The following is a 19,376-nucleotide window of genomic DNA, read 5'->3' on the forward strand; positions in this document are numbered from 1 at the left end:
AAAAAAAAAAAAAAAAAAAAAAAAAAAAAAAAAAAAAAAAAAAAACATCCCGACTTAAGTAACATATAATTCAGGGTATGAAAAATTGACCACTAGTTGCATCCCCTATAATACATTTTGGGGCATTTTAACTCTGACGAGTCTAGACATAATTTTGGTAACAGTCATACACCCCCTATTGACACAACATGAAATAGTAAAAGTTTGTCTAAGTTGAAAGCATGTAAAAGAGGTTTGGGACAGGCGAGCGACCATGAACAACATGTCCTGGACAAACATGATCCGGACATCCAACAAGCAGCCATAAACAGTACACTTTAGACAAACATGATCGTGACACCAAACAACCTATGCCTGTGAGTAGGTTAGGCATGACGACGTGGACATGGGTGTGTGAAGTAGTGGTGCTCGGACAACATAGGTTTGGTGGTAATGCCAAAAGAATAAGAAAAAAAGAAAAAAACCCTGAAGTGGACCCGCCAAATTTCGTCTCTTCGAAGTTGAAAACTTAAAGAAAAAAAAAAAAACAATAACCTAACCGAACCCAATACTCTATGCAACTCAACTCAATCCATATGGTTCGAGTTGGATTGGTTGGATTCTTAGATTTGGTGTACACCCCTAACTGCTGGTTCGAATTTGCTCGTAATTATTAAACCAAACAAATAAATTAATTAAGTTTTCTAATAATTTTTTCAATGATATATTACACAATTAGTTTCTAGATGAATTATTAAATTAATACACCTACCTTACCATAACACAAACTACCTAAAAATCATATTAATTAATTAATTTGTCAAAAGACCCCAACCAGACAAAAAGAATTAATAAATAATAAATAATAAATAATAATTAAAAAATAAAAATAAATTGAGAATATTTTAAAAGGTGGGTAGGGTATGACTAGAATTTGCACTAGGAAACAAATAAAAAACTACATGTGAGTGGAGTTTGGTTCAAACATCTATAACTTCCCTTGCACTGAAAAAGTTGCAAATTTTAATTTTAAAACAATTATGGATCTAAGCAAAATTAAAAAACCCGATCCGAGCCCAAACCCGAACCCGAACCTGAAGCCCAATAGATTTATATTATTGGGCCTCATCGGTATTGGCCCACTTATTGTGCCCAAAAACTAATAGCGGCCCATTTGTTTTGATTTAGATAATTACTTATTCAATAATTTAAAAGACTAATATATAATTTACTTTCTTATTTATGGCGCAATATTTCATGAAATTAAAAAAATTAATTATTTTACATATTTTATATATTTTTATTTAAAGCTTAATTTTATTTTAGTTCTTAAAATGATTAAAAATAATTAATTGTATTTTTTTTCTATATTATAAAGTTTTTTTTATATTAAAGATTAACATAAAAATAATGGGTAAATAATTTTCAATTTTAAAATTGAAATTTACAAAGTTGAATTAAATTTAAGATTAATTAAAAATGAAATGAAACCCAACATCTACGTTGCGAGGTTAACCTGAAAGGCATTCGATTTCTTTGGCTGACCCGAACGACGTTTGTCAGGTGATCTTGGAAGCCATAGCTGGGTTCAGGTTGAATCGTATCGGAACTGATCTGCCGAGGAAGAATTGTGCAGAGAGGGACGAAAACGGCGACGAGAATGATTACTGACGGAGTTGAAGACGAAGAGAAGTGGCTTGCTGCTGGGATCGCCGGCCTCCAGCAGAATGCCTTCTACATGCACCGATCTCTGGTATTGTTATTCATTTCTTGCTAATTTTATTGTTTTCGGGTATATTTCGTTCTTAAGGACTGTATAGATCAAGGAGGAATTCCTGGGAAAGCTTGAAATGGCTTGATTCAGAGATGGGGTTTTCCGTTAGAACCCTAATTTCGGTTTGGTGATGCCCTAGGACTCCAACAATCTCAAAGATGCCCTGAAGTATTCTGCGCAGATGCTGTCTGAGCTACGGACTTCGAAGCTTTCCCCTCATAAATACTACGATTTATGTGAGCTTTTTCTCTCTGTCACTGAGTAACTGTGTTTTGGCCTTTGGAATTCAAGAAATCAATATAATTTGTGAGATTTTTATTTTTTTACGTTTCCAGACATGCGAGCGTTTGACGAGTTGAGGAAGCTAGAAATTTTCTTTATGGAGGAGACGAAGCGGGGTTGCTCAATAATCGACTTGTACGAACTTGTGCAGCATGCTGGCAACATATTGCCCAGACTGTGAGTTATTTTTACCCTGAAACCTGATTTAGTGTTGCTTAGTTTGGATGCTGAGTTTCTTTAGAAATGACTTTTAGGTTTTTCTGGCATGGTTATTGATGGATGTTATTTGAAAAGAAAAGCCAAAATTATTTGCCTTAATGCCATTGAAGCCGAAATTGCTTGTTTATGTTTCTGCCTCAGAAGAGTTTCTGAAATTACTTCCATGGTCTATAAACAAAACTTTAGTTAAAAAAAGAAAAAAGACCTAGAGGCCAGGGGGATGATACACTCCTCTGTCAAGGAGAGGGATTAAAGAAAGATCCTCAATAAGTTGATTGCAGAAGTAGTGCAGTAAAGGACTTTCCTGGAAAGCCGTCCAACTAGGTGGGTACTGAGGTAGGGGTCTTCCCTTCGTCCTACTTAGGTCTTCCTTAGAGATCTCTCCTTTTGGGAAGATTTGCAAGAGGCTCACCTTTTTTTAGAAGAGTCTCTTCTCCAAAGGGGAGACTCACCATATTCAATCGGTTGTTAATGGTTGGTGCTATTCTTTCCTTAGTTTGAAAGGTAAAGATTTCCAAGAAGGTGAAGTTCTTTGTATGGCCGATTTTGCATGAAAGAGTTAAGACCTTAGGTTGAATTTCGGTTAGAGGGTCCTTGGTGGTTGGGACGCATTGTTGTATTCTCTGCAAGAGAGCGACAAAGGTCCTGGATCATATCCTATGGAGTTGTGATTTTGCTCATGCAATCTAGCGCGATTTCTTTGAGGTGTTCGATTTTAGCTTTGTCAGCTCCCAGAGTTGTAGGGAGACAATTGAGGAGCTTATCCTCCATCTGCCCTTTTGTGATAAAGGGCGTTTCTTGTGGCAAGCTGGAGTATGTGCTATTTAGTGAGGACTATGGGGCGAGAAAACAACAAAATCTTCAAAGGGGGTGAGAGTTCTTTAGCAATGTGTTGGTCTCTTGTTAGATTCTCTGATGCTTTCTAGACCTCTATTTTCAGGCTCTTCTGCAATTATACACTAGGACTTGTTTCTCTTGACGGGAGCCATTCTTGTAGTTTGACTACTTTTTGTGGTCTTTTCCCTTTTGTATTTCCATATATTCTCTTATTTTTTTTCTCAATGAAGGTTAAGTTTTTTAACTATAAAAAAGGGTATTGTGTAAGATCTCAACAAGAGTTCTAGGAGAATTATGGACAATAATCTTGCTTTTCTCGACTCAAGAGAATTTTTGGAAGCCAGCCACCAATATCTTTACATAACATCTAGCCAGGCCAAGTCTTGAAAAGTGAAGTAGTATTTTTCGGATAAGTTGCAACGAATGAACAAATAGTCAGTACCTAATTCAAGGTACAATTCAAACAAATCTAGGAGAGAGAGACTGTAACGGGTGGGTTCTTCTTAAATCTTATCCTGGGTATTCAAGCTATTATAGGTCAATTACCAATAGGAAATATGTTATGGTTTTATCTTGCCATACCACATTTTCTTTGCAAGTAATCTCTCCAACGTGATGGTTGATGCATCTATAGGTAGAATTTTGCAGATTTGAAGGAGAGCCTTCCTATGTAGTCAAGAGTCCCAAGACACTACTCTGTTTGATTAATATTCTTACGCTCTAGCATAGAAGCAAATCTGACCAATTTTATGGCTTTCCATAAAAAAAGGTTTCGTCTGAGGTCAAAATCCCAAGTTTAGTGCCTTTTCTCAGCTCTCCAGAAATCTCATACTAGTTTTCTGTTTGTAATCGTGATGGCATGGAATGAGGGAAAGTTTAGCAGAGAGGTTGGGAAGGAACTGGGCCAATTATCTTCTTAACATTGGATCGCTGCTCATTTTGAAGTCTGAAAGATGCATGCACCCCACCGTTAGCTATGGAATTATTAATGAAATGCTTGTTCCAAATAAGTCATAAAAAAGTATAGTTTAATCTCAAAGAATTTCAAGCACCAAATGTACCAGTGATATTTACTACTGATTGGCAATATAATTAACTGAACCTATGTTCAGTGATCAATGCTATGTATACTACACAAGCATGTTTTAGTTCATGGTTTGACTGTCTTGTTTCTCTCATTGACCGTTTTGGAGTCCACAAGTGATCAGGTTCAAAGATCTCTATGAGACAGCCGAAGTTCACTTGAGTTATATTTATCATCAGTTTTTGGAAATGTATATTTTGGCTATTGAGCATTCTGCTATTATATATGTTCTATTTTTGAACCTTTTCTTGATTTATGGAACTCTCCAGGTACCTTCTTTGTACTGTGGGATCAGTGTATATCAAGTCCAAGGAGGCTCCTGCAAAAGATATTCTTAAAGATCTGGTCGAGATGTGCCGCGGTATTCAGCATCCCTTACGTGGGTTATTTTTAAGGAGTTATCTTTCTCAAGTCAGTAGGGATAAGCTACCTGATATTGGTTCAGAGTATGAAGGGTAAGGAATTCATGTATTCATTGGCTTAAGATGATCAATAAGCCATTGGGATTACTTAATTGGCAACATAATGAATGCGTACTTAGCAATCAAACTAAAAAAAAACGGACTACACAATCTGCTCTTTTGTGAGAAAGGGTTGTTTTTGTGTCAGGCTGTGTTGCGCTATTTTTTGGGGGCCTGTGGGGCGAGAGAAGCAATAGAAGCTTCAGTGGAGGGAGAGCTTCAATAATGATGTTTGGTCTTTTGTTAGATTCTCTATTTCTCTCTAGGTGTTGGTGTTGGTGTCTCGGCCTTTTTGTAATTACTCGCCATGTCTTATTTTACTTGATTGGAGTCCCTTCTTGTAGTTAACTCCTTTTTTGTGGATGTTTTGTTTCTCTTTTTTTGTGAGCCTGCACATTCTTTCATTTTTATCACAATGAAATTTAAATATTTCATAAAAAGAAAAGGTCTACACCATAGGATCGAATATTGATGATGCTGGTGAAGGTCCCTCATCTCATAACTTAACGACCTTCAATTATTTTGGTTGAAAATGTAGATTCTTGAGATTGAAGGGGGGTAATATTTTCCAAAAGAAGTAATGAATATATAAGAATATGCAAATACTTCAAGCAGTTGAAGAGACTTGTTATCTATTTCTAATGATACATTGGTGTATATCAAAATATTCAACATTTTGCGCTTCATAATATGCATCACTAGCAGACAAACTTTTGTTTTTATTTTTGTCACAAAATGTGATTTATGATAGCGGCCTTTGCTTGATCCTTATGTTTGAACTAAAAAGCATTACAGGCATTTCTATTGAGTTAATCTGTGGATGTTTCCTTGATTCCCACAGAGATGCAGACACTGTGAACGATGCAGTTGAATTTGTACTCCAAAATTTCACAGAAATGAACAAACTTTGGGTACGAATGCAGCATCAGGTGGGTTCAGTCATCCGATATTGTCACCTACTCTCAGTTTGAACATGCATGGTACAGGGATGACTGCATGTCATGAGGGTACAAATAGTTCTTGAGTGCATGATTTATGATCATGCAGGTTATAATGCTTGTGAATCATACATACTCTTAGCTGACCCTGTGTTGAGGCTTGCTGTCGGGCTTTCTGGTCTGCAGGGACCTGCCCGGGACAAGGAGAAACGGGAGAAGGAAAGGAGCGAGCTACGTGATCTTGTAACATCAGAATTCTGAGACTGGTTACTTTCACTAAAATGGCATTGTGTACATTCTCCATGTACGCTCATACAATTTTTGCCCTCCCTCTTCTTGTCATTAGGTTGGAAAGAATCTGCATATTCTCAGTCAGGTGGAGGGTGTTGACCTTGATATGTACAAGGATATTGTACTTCCTAGAGTCTTAGAGCAGGTGTTAATTGTTCAATTTTCTTTTACTATTTTTCAGTCCCTCACTTTTTCACTGTCACTCTAATGATCATTCCTATGTTTCACAGGTTGTTAATTGTAAAGATGAAATTGCTCAATTTTATTTGATGGAATGCATTATTCAAGTATTTCCTGATGAGTATCACTTACAAACCCTGGATATTTTGTTGGGTGCCTGCCCCCAACTTCAGGTGAGGGACAATACCATCACTTGTGTTACTGCTTAAAAATTCATTTTCTATGGTACTGCAAATGTTTTTAAGTTTTTTCCAGTACTGAATGATGAGCTTCATTTTCTAGACTTTTTATTTTGATGTAGTAGTTTAGTGGGCTATTTTACATGTATCATCTTGCTTAATTATTTAATTTTTTGTTTGCTTCTCAAAAGTTGATGCGAGACTGGATGCCTATTCCGTTGGGAGTTCCCAGGGAAGGCTTGTTTTCATGTTCATCTCCTCTTGTTTTTGGTTTTTTCCTTATCAATGTTCACAATTTTATTCTTACTCTCATCGTTGGGATGAAGGCGCTTTAAGATCAAGTGTATTCTCTATACTGGTGCATCTTCAACTTTGTGTTGGGTGTTAGTTGGGTCTATCCATCAATGTTGTACCATCATGAATGCTATATGCAAAACGGCTTGGTTAGGTTTATGGGACATGCTTTGATTATTAGTTTCTCTCAGAATTGGGACAGTTACACAATGATTGAGGAGGTGCTCCTGAGCTTTCCTTCTCCGGAAAAGAGAGTTTTATGGCACCCTAGTTTCTTTGCTATTTTGTGGAGAGTTTGGTTGTTGAGAAACAATAAATTTTTTATAACATTTTAGAGTGGTGGAGAGGTTGTGTGATTAGGTTTAATTGGGCCTTTGTAATTATGATCTTAGTTTGATTGCTTGGATTGGAGATCCTTATAGTAACTTTTCTGCATCTCCCTTTTTGTTGAGCTTATTTTTTTTGCATGCCCTTTTATATTCTTTCATCTCCTCAACGAAAGGTTGGTTTCTTACAAAAAAAGCAAAAATCTTGGTTTCTTTAATGCATAAATGGAGACTTTTCTTTGTAACATATCTAATTGTGAGGACGTTATTTGTAATGCATCTATTTTGTTGGATGTTTTGAGCCTCTTGGAAGGCATCAACAAGCAGGTAGTTGTGCTACTAAGAGCACATTGAGGCATACTAAGGCATACCACAGACTTTTAGGCATTGTTTAGAGCTAAGATTTAGATGGGCTTGTTCTTACTCAGTTATATTGAAAAGAAGCAACTCATTCAGCATTTGGATTTTTCAAGTGCTTTATATTATTCTTATAATAGAAAATGTTGTTTGTTTCACTTTATATTTTTGGAAGTTATTTAGCCTTATACGCCCCTTTCATGATTTTTATTTCTCAGCCATCTGTTGATATCAAGACTGTGTTGTCCCAATTAATGGAAAGACTTTCAAATTATGCTGCTTCAAGTGCAGAAGTGTTACCAGAATTCTTGCAAGTTGAAGCTTTCTCAAAACTGAGCAAAGCCATTGGGAAGGTAATTCTTTTCTTTTAGCCTTAGAGATTCGTATTTAGAAATTAGATGAAATATATAAATTCTTTAGTTGAGGATACAACTACTTTCTGGAGTTGGGTTTCTTTTGATCAACAATTTGCTACTTTTTTCAACCTTTTATTTTGGGAAACAAAACAAAAAAATGTTGAAAGCAACACATTTTTAATCAAAATAAACCAAACTCCAGACATTAATTGTATACTCAACTAAAGGATTTATTTATTTCATCAATGAATTTTCTAACACACACACAGATATTTTATATAAGAAACCGAACTTCCGTTGAGAATTGTTTCCCAAAATAGTTAACTATCTTTTTCCATAAAGATGTGCTCCTCCTTTCTTATGAAGGATGGATTAAAGTTAGAAACCAAAGAAATCTCTTTTGAGGAATATATGTATTTGTTTCTTACGGAAAAAAAAAGAAGAAAAAGATATTGCTTCATGACATTGACATCTTCTAGGTTGGCGATTTAGTTGACATTTACTTTATTTCTTCTTAATTTTCTTAAGTTCATAATTTTCTTAAGATCACTTAATTAGTTAAATTTGATATATGTGCAATATTCACTTTGCAGGTGATAGAAGCACAGGCTGATATGCCTACAGTGGGAGTTGTAACCTTATACTCAGCACTTCTCACATTTACACTTCATGTTCATCCAGATCGTCTTGACTATGCAGATCTTGTTTTGGTAATATTTGATTTTTAAATGTTTCGATGTAAAGCCTGCTATTTTGTGAAAAGATAATCGAAATTGCCACCCACTTCAAAATTAATGACAACTATTCTATATCAATCATCTGAATGTAGCTAAGACAATGGATTAAAAAATAAATTGCTTTTTTGAAGTTTTTAATCCATGTAATTCTAGGTAAGAAACTAGGGATCTGTTTGGAAGTTGGTTTGAAATCTTTTAGAGGTAAAAAAAAAAAAAAAATAATAATAATAATAAAAAAAAATAAACTGGTAAAAACATGCTGAAACAATTGTACTCGGCAAGTTGCTTTCTATTAATTTATTAAAGTTACAGAGTTGTATGTTCACAAATACAGTCACCTATCATCTCAACCTCATAAGCCTTTTGATCACACCTCAACAGAATGGCTGTTTGAAACTGTGCTGTAAAGTGAAGGGTTAAACCCTGGATTTTCTGGCAATCAAATTTCCTAGCTGAACTTTCTTGCAGGATGACTTTCATAATAATAAGTTAGGGTTATCATCTGTTTTTCAGGGAGCATGTGTGAAGAAACTCTCTGGTAAAGGGAAAATTGAAGACAGCAAGGCAACAAAGCAGATTGTTGCCCTTTTGAGTGCGCCATTGGAAAAATATAATGACATTGTCACTACATTGAAGCTATCAAACTATTCACATGTCATGGAGTACCTTGATGGTGAAACGATCAAAGTGATGGCAACAGTTATTGTACAAAGCATAACGAAGAATAAAACTCAAATATCTACTGCCGAAAATGTACGCGCCCTTTTGTTGTTTTGTCCTTAATATTAATTATGCTTTCTAGTTATATGGATTACTTTTATGTAGGTTGAGGCATTATTTGAATTGATAAGAGGGCTTATCAAGGATTTAGATGGGTCTCCTCCTGATGAGGTTCTCTTTCTCTCTTTCCTTTTCTGGAAACCCTTGTTTCTTATAATGGTTTATACCTTTATTTAGATAATCTTAAATCCTTTTCGCTATCGTTCTTTTCTTTTTCTTAAATTTAAGCCGAAATGTTTCATGATGAGGTTGTTTTATCTATTCCTTTTTCGTCCTCCACTTCAATTCTTTAGGTTGATGAAGATGATTTCAAGGAGGAGCAAAGTTCTGTTGCTCGTCTTATTCAGATGTTGTATAACGACGACCCAGATGAAATGTTTAAGGTACTGGGGTGCTATAGATTATTTATACAAGTTTTATCTCATGGATATGTGAATACATCTTCAATCTTATCTCTGGAAGGCATTTATAGAGCTTGATAAAAGGCAATGAACAGCTTTAGTTGAATACGGGATCAGTGTTCTATTAATTTTTTCTTTTTTGAATGAGATATACTGCGTACTTGATTGGTATTGTCGAATCATTTGGGTAATGTATGAATGAAGCTTATATGGTGGTACCGTGCTTCCTACAGAATGAATTTCCTATATTGAAACAATTCTCTTGGCATTGTCAGAATGCAATCCTTATCTTTATCAACTGATCGAGGCATTTGATTTATTTATTTGTTTGGTGGCCATCCTAGCAATATTTCAATTTTGGTCATCTTTTATTGACTTTTCATTTGTCGTCTACCCTTTGAAGTTCATGACACTATTGTTTGGTTATATTGACGTGGCTTGATCGTCATCATGCCATCACTGGTGGTGGTGGTCATTCACTTTGTTACCTAGTTGCACTCCTTAGTTCTCCAGAAGTTTCAGTTATTACTTAGAATTATTGTTGCCTTGGGAAGAGGTTTGGTCTTGTATCTAATTCACCCTTGGGTGTACCATTCGTTGGACCATTAGTCACATTACTTTGTAGTGTAGATGGTAGATAGATGGGCAAGTTCATCTAGCTGTTGTTTTGAGGCCCGTTCTTTTGCTAATGACTTGTTATCGTCAATGGTAGTAGTAGTATGGCTTTGAGGACCACTTTGAGTTGGCTGTGGGTCCATAGGGTATTATTTGGCTTGTCATCTTCTCTCATTAGAAACTGTGAGGGTGGATTTGACTTGATATCGATCCATTTATAAAATTCTATCCTGAGCACCAAACTAAGGTTGATGTCTAACTTCTACGTTTCACATCTTGAGCCAACTTACACTATGGGGTTGGCTAACCATTGGTAGCCGCCATCCATAGCTTGATGGATTCATCCTTCGGGATGAAAAAAAAGCTGAATAATTATTAGTAGCTGCATACTTCGTAAGATCATTTTAAGGGGGTGTTCTCTGGTTTCTTCTGGATGGGTGATGTTCACGAGGAAACCTAACCTGTACTGTACTCTAATTAATTGCAGATAATCTGTACTGTCAAGAAGCATATCCTGACTGGAGGAATAAAGCGTCTGCCATTTACCGTTCCTGCCCTTGTTTTTTCATCTCTCAAGGTTTGTCTCTCTTGATTTCTACTCTTTTGTCGATTCTTTTTTTATTCTTAAAATAACGTTTTATTGTTGCAACTTATAATTATGAGTTTATTGTTGTTTTAATAATATGAGATCAGTTACTGTGAGTATCAAAGCTTTTTCATAGTAGTTGGTGTCATAAACTTTTCCTTGTGAGCTACTGGAGTAAGTGGGTTTTTGTCCCGTCCAATAAATATAGTGGAGGTTTGAAGTGTTCCGAGTATTGAAGACTTCATCCCTGACAATCACTAGGTGTGAAGATCGAGAAGAAAATCGCTGGAGTGAATCATAAAAAGATTATTTATTTATGGGTTAAGTAGGAATGATTATGACAGTGATGATTGCTATGGTCTCGTTAGGTGATATCATGTTTTGGAAATGTAGTAACTGTGAATTGCTTATTAATTGCAGTTGGTTAGGCAATTGCAAGGCCAGGAAGAAAATCCTTTTGGAGATGAGACAGCAACTAACCCGAAGAAAAATTTTCAGCTATTAACTCAGGTACTACCTAAAGGGAGTGGGAGATTGTATTCCTTGTGTAAGCATGGTGTCCATCCTTCAAGATTGTTTTAACTGTCAAATCGTGATTAACTTGGAGGTTCTTTTCTCTAAATATATTTGTTCCTCTAGCTTGCTTTTCTGTGGCCCTAATATGTTACAGATGCATTATGCATGTTTCAAAGAACTTGTATAATCTTGTTCATATTGAATTGATTATTTGTAATGTTCCAATGTGTTGCCTCAGACCATTGAGATCCTTTCAAGTGTTCCAGCCCCAGAATTGGCGTTTCGGTTGTATCTACAATGTGCTGAGGTATGCCAAGAAATTTGGTTTGTAATTTGGAATATTATGATATGTAGCTGTAATTTTTAACGCGCATTGTAATTGATCAGGCTGCAAATGATTGTGATTTAGAACCTGTTGCTTACGAATTTTTTACCCAAGCATACATTCTTTATGAAGAAGAAATTTCAGTAAGTTGGATCCTTTGTGTTCGTGTTAATTGTTTCTTCTATCACTAAGGTTTGTTGCTTACGATGTCGTGCAACTTTTCGTTTACAGGATTCAAAAGCTCAAGTTACTGCATTACATTTAATAATAGGCACTCTTCAGAAGATGCACGTTTTTGGCGTTGAAAACAGGGATACTTTAACCCACAAAGCCACTGGGGTACTTTCTACAAAGTCCTGGCATTATATTGTTTGTATTCGACTTTCGAATATGAATATGAATCTGCATCAAAATCTAATAGTACTATTACTTTTTAGTTTGGATACAAAAAATGCAGGACATGTCAGACATTTATTGGAATGTCAAGGATTAGAGAAGTAAATTAGAAAAAGAAAAAAGATAGAATGTTGCATTGTTTTGCAAGTGCGTTTTTTGTGCTTATGATTGCAACCTCTTCTTAAGTCTCTACATTGCAAACCTTTCAAATGAAAATGCTTGTATGCCCATATGTTTACATATAATACTCAATTTTGACTCTTTATTTTCACGTCCTTTTCATGTTTATACTATATCTGTCTGCGAGATGGCATGTGAGCGGCTTCATAAATATGAATATTTTTTGGGCGAAGACCCTAACAAAGCTACCTTATGGTGCAGTACTCCGCAAAGCTTTTAAAAAAGTCTGATCAATGCCGAGCTGTTTATGCTTGCTCGCATCTCTTCTGGCTTGATGATCATGATAATATGAAGGATGGTGAGAGGTGAGTTACGAACTTACAGCCAGTTTTTGTTAATGGTTTTATGCGTGTTTGTTGGTTGTGGATTTTATAGCTAGGCACTTCCTATAATGAACTTTCAAAAATATTGAACTTGTTATCTCCTGATGAACCAGGGTGATGCTTTGCCTAAAGCGTGCATTAAGAATAGCAAATGCTGCTCAGCAAATGTCTAATGCAACAAGGGGTAGCACTGGGCCAGTGTCGCTTTTCATTGAGATACTGAACAAGTAATTTCTGTATTCTGAGATTGTTCTGAGCTTTATAAAAGTGTAGGTTTTCTCCTGGTAGATGGATCATTTTTGTTTCGTTCGCTCGCAGATACTTGTATTTTTTCGAGAAGGGCAACCCGCAGATCACGGTCGCTACCATCCAGGGCCTAATTGAATTGATCACAACTGAAATGCAAAGCGACACTACTAGTCCAGATTCATCGGCAGATGCATTCTTCGCCAGCACTCTCCGGTACATTGAGTTCCAAAAGCAGAAAGGTGGTGCAGTGGGTGAGAAATATGAGCCCATAAAAGTTTAGTGACTTAAATTGGATGCATAGTTGATTGTTGCCGAGATCGACGGTATTACGACCAGTTTCTCACCATATATATAGGTTGAGGGTTAATTCAGTCTGTTTTTTTTAATCTGAAGGAACCAGTTAGCTGGATTCTGCTCGTTCGGTTTCCAGTTAGCGTCTTGCTTCTTTGTTACACTAAATGTCCCAAGATTCTAGTTAAAGAGTAAAAGCTTCCCTGTTCTGTAGGATGTGAGACAACAGTAAAAAATGACTTTCATCACTTCTCTATTCTGTAATGCGAGACTGAATACACTTGGCGTGCTCATTCCGACCCGTCGAGGCATTTGTGCATATTTTTGAACTAAGCTTCAGTTTCGACTTAAGTCGAACAGTAACAATAAATTCCAGACTGGTCTACGTTTTGGAAATCTTGCATTCCTGAAACTATAATGTCTTTTGATACACCATTATTGATGCTGGTTTTCCCTTGTACTTGCCTTTCCATTTGCAGTTGACTAGTCTTGGATGAGCTATGCCTTCCATATTTGTCTTGAAATAGAGTTTTTCGTTGGTCTTAGATTAGCTTTAGGTTTATCTAATGAATCTTATTGAACCAGCTTATATCATCACAAGCAAATCTAATTACTTGAATTTATAGAACATCACATAGGCACTATACATTTGGATTCGATTAGCTTATGCTGTGAGATTTCTATACATTTGGATTCGATTAGCTTATGCTGTGAGATTTCTATACATTTGGATTCGATTAGCTTATGCTGTGAGATTCCTATACATTTGGATTCGATTAGCTTATGCTGTGAGATTCTACATCAATTAGAGATTGTGAGATTCTACATCAATTAGAGATAGGAATGTGTGCCAGTGAGGATGTTGAGTCCTGAAAGGTGTATTGTGAGATCCTATATCGATTAGAGAGGGAAATGAGTGCCAACTAGGACGCTAGGTCCCGAAGGGGAGAGGGGTAGACGATCATATATCGGTAGAAACGGAGCATAGGACGCTAGGTCCCAAAGGGGAGAGGGGTAGACGATCATACATCGGTAGAAAGAAACGGAGCATAGGACGCTAGGTCTCGAAGGGGAGGGGGGTAGACGATTGATACATCGATGGAAACGGAGCATTCTTTACAAGGGTATGGAAATCTATCTCTAACATACGCATTTTAAACCTTGAGGAAAGCCTGAAAGGGAAAGCCTAAAAATGACAATATCTAGATTGTATGGTCTATATCTCACTGTTTTCACAAATTACACTCACAAGATTACACTACACTTTACTTATTCAATTTTTGAAACTTGAATTTCATATATGCCTTTCAATCCCCGGTTTGTAACCAAAATAAAGGTATAATTTAACCAAATTTAAAAGAAATATACCAAATATGCAACTGAAATGTTGAATTCTTTTTCAAGTTCAAATTGATGGAACTAAAATATTGTCATTTCCTCAAGCCTTGTATATTATCTCAATCATTGAATAACTATCTTATTAAGCTTGCGAGGAAGGTTTTGATTGAGAAGAAATGGAACTTGAAAAGAAAAGGCCAAGCAACTCAAGCTTGGCAGCTTCATTTGAAGTAAAAACAACTCCAAAGAACTATTTATGCTCTATGCTACACAAACAAAACCACTATTGTCAAAGTCAGAATGCAAATTCATAAATAAAAGAATCCACCAATGTTCGTTCCTCTTTGAAGCAAGCACCCACTTCTTCCCTCCATACATAATACTCCTAATGCCCTTCTCAACCATACTCCTCCTCACATTCCAGTTATCCATATACTCTATCAGTACATATTTAGAACCAAAGGCTAGTAGTATAAGGTGAGGACTGAGGAGCATGTCGTCTTCTAATTCGATACCACGTGATTCCCAGGAAAAGAGGTAACAAACTACCCGATGATGCTTCACAGAGATTGCGTGTATTCCGGGACAGAAAAATAAATCAGACTTTTAGGCCACTACAGAATCAAAAGGAAAGAAAGAAAGAAAGAAAAAAAGAAGAATGAGAGAATACAGGCAGACAAAGGGTGGTGTCATGTTTCCACAACTACAGCTCTGCTCATAATATCGAGCACGCTCTCTGACCTTTGGCCTTCTTTTTCTTCTGCTTTGGAGGTTGAAGTACAACCTTAATTGCTGCATCAAAAACTCCCTTCACATTCTGTGGTTATATCATGTTCAAAAGCACATTAATAATCCACAACTGCAATTCCATAACACTACTTCACTCGTACCAACACGAATACCTGCTGAGTTTTTGAGCTGCATTCAATGTATTCAGGAGCTCCAATCAGCTTTTGAAGCTCCTCGCCCTTGACATTGACATGAGAGCCAGTTATATTATCACAACAAGAACAGCTTGAAAATAAAACACCAATAAAGACAATCATTTACCTGAGCTGTTGAAATAGGAACTGCGCCAGGATGGTCAATAAAGAACTGCTTATCATCTCGAAGATCTAGCTCGTAAAAAATCAACATCAGTGAGAAGTAATCCAGGGCAGCCGACGTGGCACCGCACGTTAGCACATTAAGCATAAATATGAATATCACACAAATAGATCCCATCTCCGAATTAGAGAAGATAACAGACACGATAATACCATTAACTTGTAGAATCCATCTAAGTTAGCTGTACTAAGTAACTTCATTATGGATATCACAATCTAATTAAGAAGGAATTGTACATGCAGGCTTGCACGAAAGTAAAAGGAAACACAAATCTGTCACCATCACTATACTAACAGATCAAAATTCCATTTCACCTTCCAGCCTACAAGTTTTAGTGAAAGTTTCTCTCTCTGCAGCAAGCGAAGTCTAGGCTTGCTAGGCTTTCTCTGAGCTAATAAATGAAATCCAGTGACCGAACTCTTCCATGTTACTTGTCAACAAGACGAACCACACAACTTAGACAGCAAGGCAGCAGTGTCATTTATAGGGTTTTCTTTATAATAAAACCTCACAAAATGGTGCTTTTAAGTGTCAGTATGGTGTATCCTTTCTAGGGTTCTCCTTTTAGTGTGAACAACGACTTTTTCAAGACAATAAAAAAAAGGGGGTTAAAAATACACTATCCTTTTAACTTCACACTAGAAATTGTGAAAAGAAGAGCAGAAGGATCCTAATTGTATCTCAATAGAGAAGACAGTATACCAACAAACTGTTCTACAAGCTAGCACCAGCAGTGTTTATGCTGTTTTGATCACATTGACCGGTGCTATACTAACAAGCGTTGAAAGCTTGCTGAAAATACGCATGAAGATACTAGGCGATAAACACCATCCCAAATTAATAATAAGCACAAGAAGGGAAGATTGTTTAAATGCGCAATATATAATAACAATGACGAAAAACAAAAATACTGGGTAGGAAGCCCAAAGATAATGTAAATGCATATGAAGGGCAGATTCCTAAAATGAGCAAACGCTCCCCCAACACTTGACTCACATTCTTCTTTTACATATGTGAGATAAACTAAGAAGGCCTCAAGGATATGGATTATACTTTATTACGTTTCTCAATTTCGTGAAGTACTTGGTGCAGATTGTTCCATATGAGCTTTACAGCCAATCACCAGAGGATTGAGGATTTACTGAAGACTCCATGGGCAATTTCTGTAACAGCCTAAGCCCACCACTAGTAGATATTGTCCTCTTTGGGTTTTCTCTTTCGGGCTTCCCCTTAAGGTTTTTAAAACACGTCTACTAGAGAGAGGATTTCACACCCTTATAAAGAATGTTTCGTTCTCCTCCCCAACCGATGTGGGATCTCACAATTTCAGTCTTGATCATACTATAGTGTGTTGGAGTGTAACAAGAGATTTCCTTGTGATACGGTGGTAGATGGGTCTGGGATTTGAAGTTAAATGAACTTGATTTATTCATTCTAGAGCCTATACTACTAACTGACATTTTTACACACTTTTTCCTTTCATTGCCAAAATTGTTGACTAGTAGTCCGAGTTCTTGCATGCAGGCCTTTCATCTTTGAGGGTGCGTTTTTTTTTTATTTTTTGAAGTTTCGGCTCCTCTGGCCGCTCTTTCTAGCAGTATATATCGTTTATACTTGCCTATAATCTTCCCACTCCCATCAAATACAATTACTTATAATAGATATCTGAGTGAGCAATCAAGATTAAGTGTTATTAGTTAACAGCATACATCACTTATCAAGGCAGGTATTCATCAGTCAGATAATACTTTCTTAAGATTTCAAAATGAGAAATGATGGCACGGCCTAAACATACAATATCGAAACTGCAACGACAAATAAGCCAAAGCCCATCAAGAAGCAAATAACGACAAGATTCAAAGAACATAAGAAAAATAATTTACCAAGCTTAGTTCCAACCAGAACAATAGGTACTCCTGGTGCATAATGCTTCAACTCTGGGATCCACTGAACATTATGCCAAAAAGATTGAAACAAATCTTTAGTAACTATGATCCTGGAACTAATAAATGTTCAAAACCAGGGGAAAACATCTGCTATTCTACCTTTTTAGAAACATTTTCATAACTGGCCTTGCTAATGAGAGAGAATGCCAATATAAAAACATCTGCCCCACGATAACTCAAAGGTCTTAGCCGGTTATAATCCTCCTGTCCTGTTACACACAACAACAAATTCAACATCGAAAGAATGTAGAAGCTAGAAAAAAGAAAGAGAATAGATTAAGATTAGCAAAATACCAGCAGTATCCCACAACCCTAGGTTAACAGTGCTCCCATTTACAACCACATTTGCACTGAAATTGTCAAAAACTGTAGGCACATAATCCTACATTCCAGCACATTCAGAAGAGAACAACAAAATGTAAGTTTCTTACAACAGGAAAAAACCAAGAAAACATTGCTTGAGAAAGAAAGAATGGAAAGATCATATCAATTTAAAATTTGAAAAAAGAAGACATGGATTCAATTTCTGCAACGCAATCATAGACCAGAGTTCTAACACCAAGTCTTACAAAAAAAAAAAAAAAAAACAGGAAATTATAGATCCCATATTCACCATGATTCGCCTGAATGAAGCCAATTGTTTATACAATGCAAGACATTATCATGAAACATTCTCAGACATATACGTGGATCCTAGCAATAGAAAGCAAAATGGATAATGAATGATAACTTAAAAAGAAAGAAATAAAACAATCCAATCAAGCCAAGCAGCATCATACAATCTAGCCAACAGCAACGTAAATGTAAGAAAAGAGAGAGAGAGAGACTGACAGTGGGGAAGGTGTTGCTGGTATAGGAGATAAGGAGACAAGTCTTGCCAACAGCTCCGTCTCCAACGGTGACGCACTTGATGAACCTTGAAGCGCTCATTGTTGAGAAGCCAGAAAGAGGGGGTGGCCGGCCTCAGATCGTGAACCTGAGGACAAAAGAAAGAAACACCGCTGCTAAACTAAAAAGGCCGTGGTTGATCTGCTCCAGTTGCTCCGTGCTCCGGCGGTTGTGAAAGGGGGGGAAAACACGAGAAGAGGGGCAATTGGAGAAAACCCTAAAAGGGGGGGAAGAGAAGAAGGAAGAGTGTAAGGGTTGGAGAAAGAGGGAAAGAGAGTAACAAAGGAAGAAAATGATAGAGAATCAATGGGGGAATGGTTGCAGAGAAGGAAGAGAGAGAAACCTTTGACGCCGGGAAATATTGCCGATGAAGCGTTCCTTCACCAAACCAATCTTCGCCAACAAACCTTCCTTGGTTCTTTTTTTTCTTTTTTTTTTTTTAATTTTTTTTTATGGGGTTGGTGTTTTTTTTAATTAAATTAAATTAAAGGCGTCTAATAAAATTTTAAATTTTTATTTGGAAGATTTAATGGATTCTAAAAAAAAAAAAATAATCGAGTGACCTGTTAAGTATAAATTTAAAAATAAAAAGATGAGTTTAAGAATAGTCAAATAATTGATAAGTGGTTTTAAAAGTTAAGGAACCAAACAAGTTTGATGATCGAGTACTCGAGTGATTGAATTTAGAGTACCCAAAGTATTCAAGTTGAGTATTGGAGTCGGGTTTGAAAGTGAGTCAGGCTGGTTGAGTATTGGAGTCGGGTTTGAAAATCTAACCAAACCCAATATAAAAATTAAATTAAAAATTTTAAGATCATGAAGTGGGGTTCTTTTTCAATTTAACTGAATTTTTAATATGGCATTAGTGGACTGGATATTGGAGGATGGATTTTGCTGACCTATTGGGTTGTAAACCATAATCTTATCATTGTTCTTTTAAAAAAATTGAAACTGAGAAAAATATTATTTTTCTTTCCTTAAATAACATTATTTTTTCAATTAAAAAAAAAAAATACAGATTGCATTTCAATTCTATTTTCCATAACCATTTGTTCAGTCTAGAAAAACATATATGAAACTTTAGCTTCATTAAAAAAAAAAAAAAAAAAAAAAAAAAAAAAAAAAAAAAAAAAAAAAAAAA

General features: G+C 36.2%; 2 protein-coding genes across 4 annotated transcripts in view; one reads left to right on the forward strand and one right to left on the reverse strand.

The window, feature by feature from the left end:
• The window catches only part of LOC111430960 (rac-like GTP-binding protein ARAC1), a 20,623-nt gene extending 1,964 nt beyond the window's left edge, over positions 1–18,659 (reverse strand). Inside the window, exons 1-8 of one of the 3 annotated variants that reach the window (XM_023067425.1) lie at positions 18,579–18,659; positions 18,179–18,452; positions 17,642–17,729; positions 17,447–17,556; positions 17,285–17,348; positions 15,345–15,409; positions 15,197–15,262; positions 14,481–15,111 (exon numbers count right to left, since the gene is read on the reverse strand). In XM_023067425.1, coding sequence (XP_022923193.1) covers positions 15,010–15,111; positions 15,197–15,262; positions 15,345–15,409; positions 17,285–17,348; positions 17,447–17,556; positions 17,642–17,729; positions 18,179–18,277 — 594 coding nt within the window. In that variant the 5' untranslated portion in view covers positions 18,278–18,452; positions 18,579–18,659 and the 3' untranslated portion in view covers positions 14,481–15,009. The other 2 variants (XR_002708415.1, XM_023067424.1) reach the window with 2 other exon arrangements.
• On the forward strand, positions 1,477–13,352 carry LOC111430951 (vacuolar protein sorting-associated protein 35A-like). Its single transcript, XM_023067413.1, has 21 exons — positions 1,477–1,732; positions 1,893–1,989; positions 2,089–2,212; positions 4,445–4,630; positions 5,478–5,565; positions 5,761–5,817; positions 5,921–6,010; positions 6,096–6,218; positions 7,420–7,554; positions 8,151–8,267; positions 8,808–9,047; positions 9,120–9,185; positions 9,368–9,457; positions 10,578–10,667; positions 11,097–11,186; positions 11,431–11,499; positions 11,580–11,660; positions 11,749–11,856; positions 12,295–12,398; positions 12,530–12,643; positions 12,735–13,352. The coding sequence occupies exons 1-21, from the start codon at positions 1,640–1,642 to the stop codon at positions 12,943–12,945; spliced, it is 2,373 nt and encodes a 790-aa protein (XP_022923181.1). The 5' UTR covers positions 1,477–1,639; the 3' UTR covers positions 12,946–13,352.
• Positions 18,660–19,376: the final 717 nt, after the last annotated feature.

Source organism: Cucurbita moschata, unplaced genomic scaffold, assembly GCF_002738365.1.
Source record: "Cucurbita moschata cultivar Rifu unplaced genomic scaffold, Cmos_1.0 Cmo_Scf00035, whole genome shotgun sequence".
Classification (NCBI taxonomy): domain Eukaryota; kingdom Viridiplantae; phylum Streptophyta; class Magnoliopsida; order Cucurbitales; family Cucurbitaceae; genus Cucurbita; species Cucurbita moschata.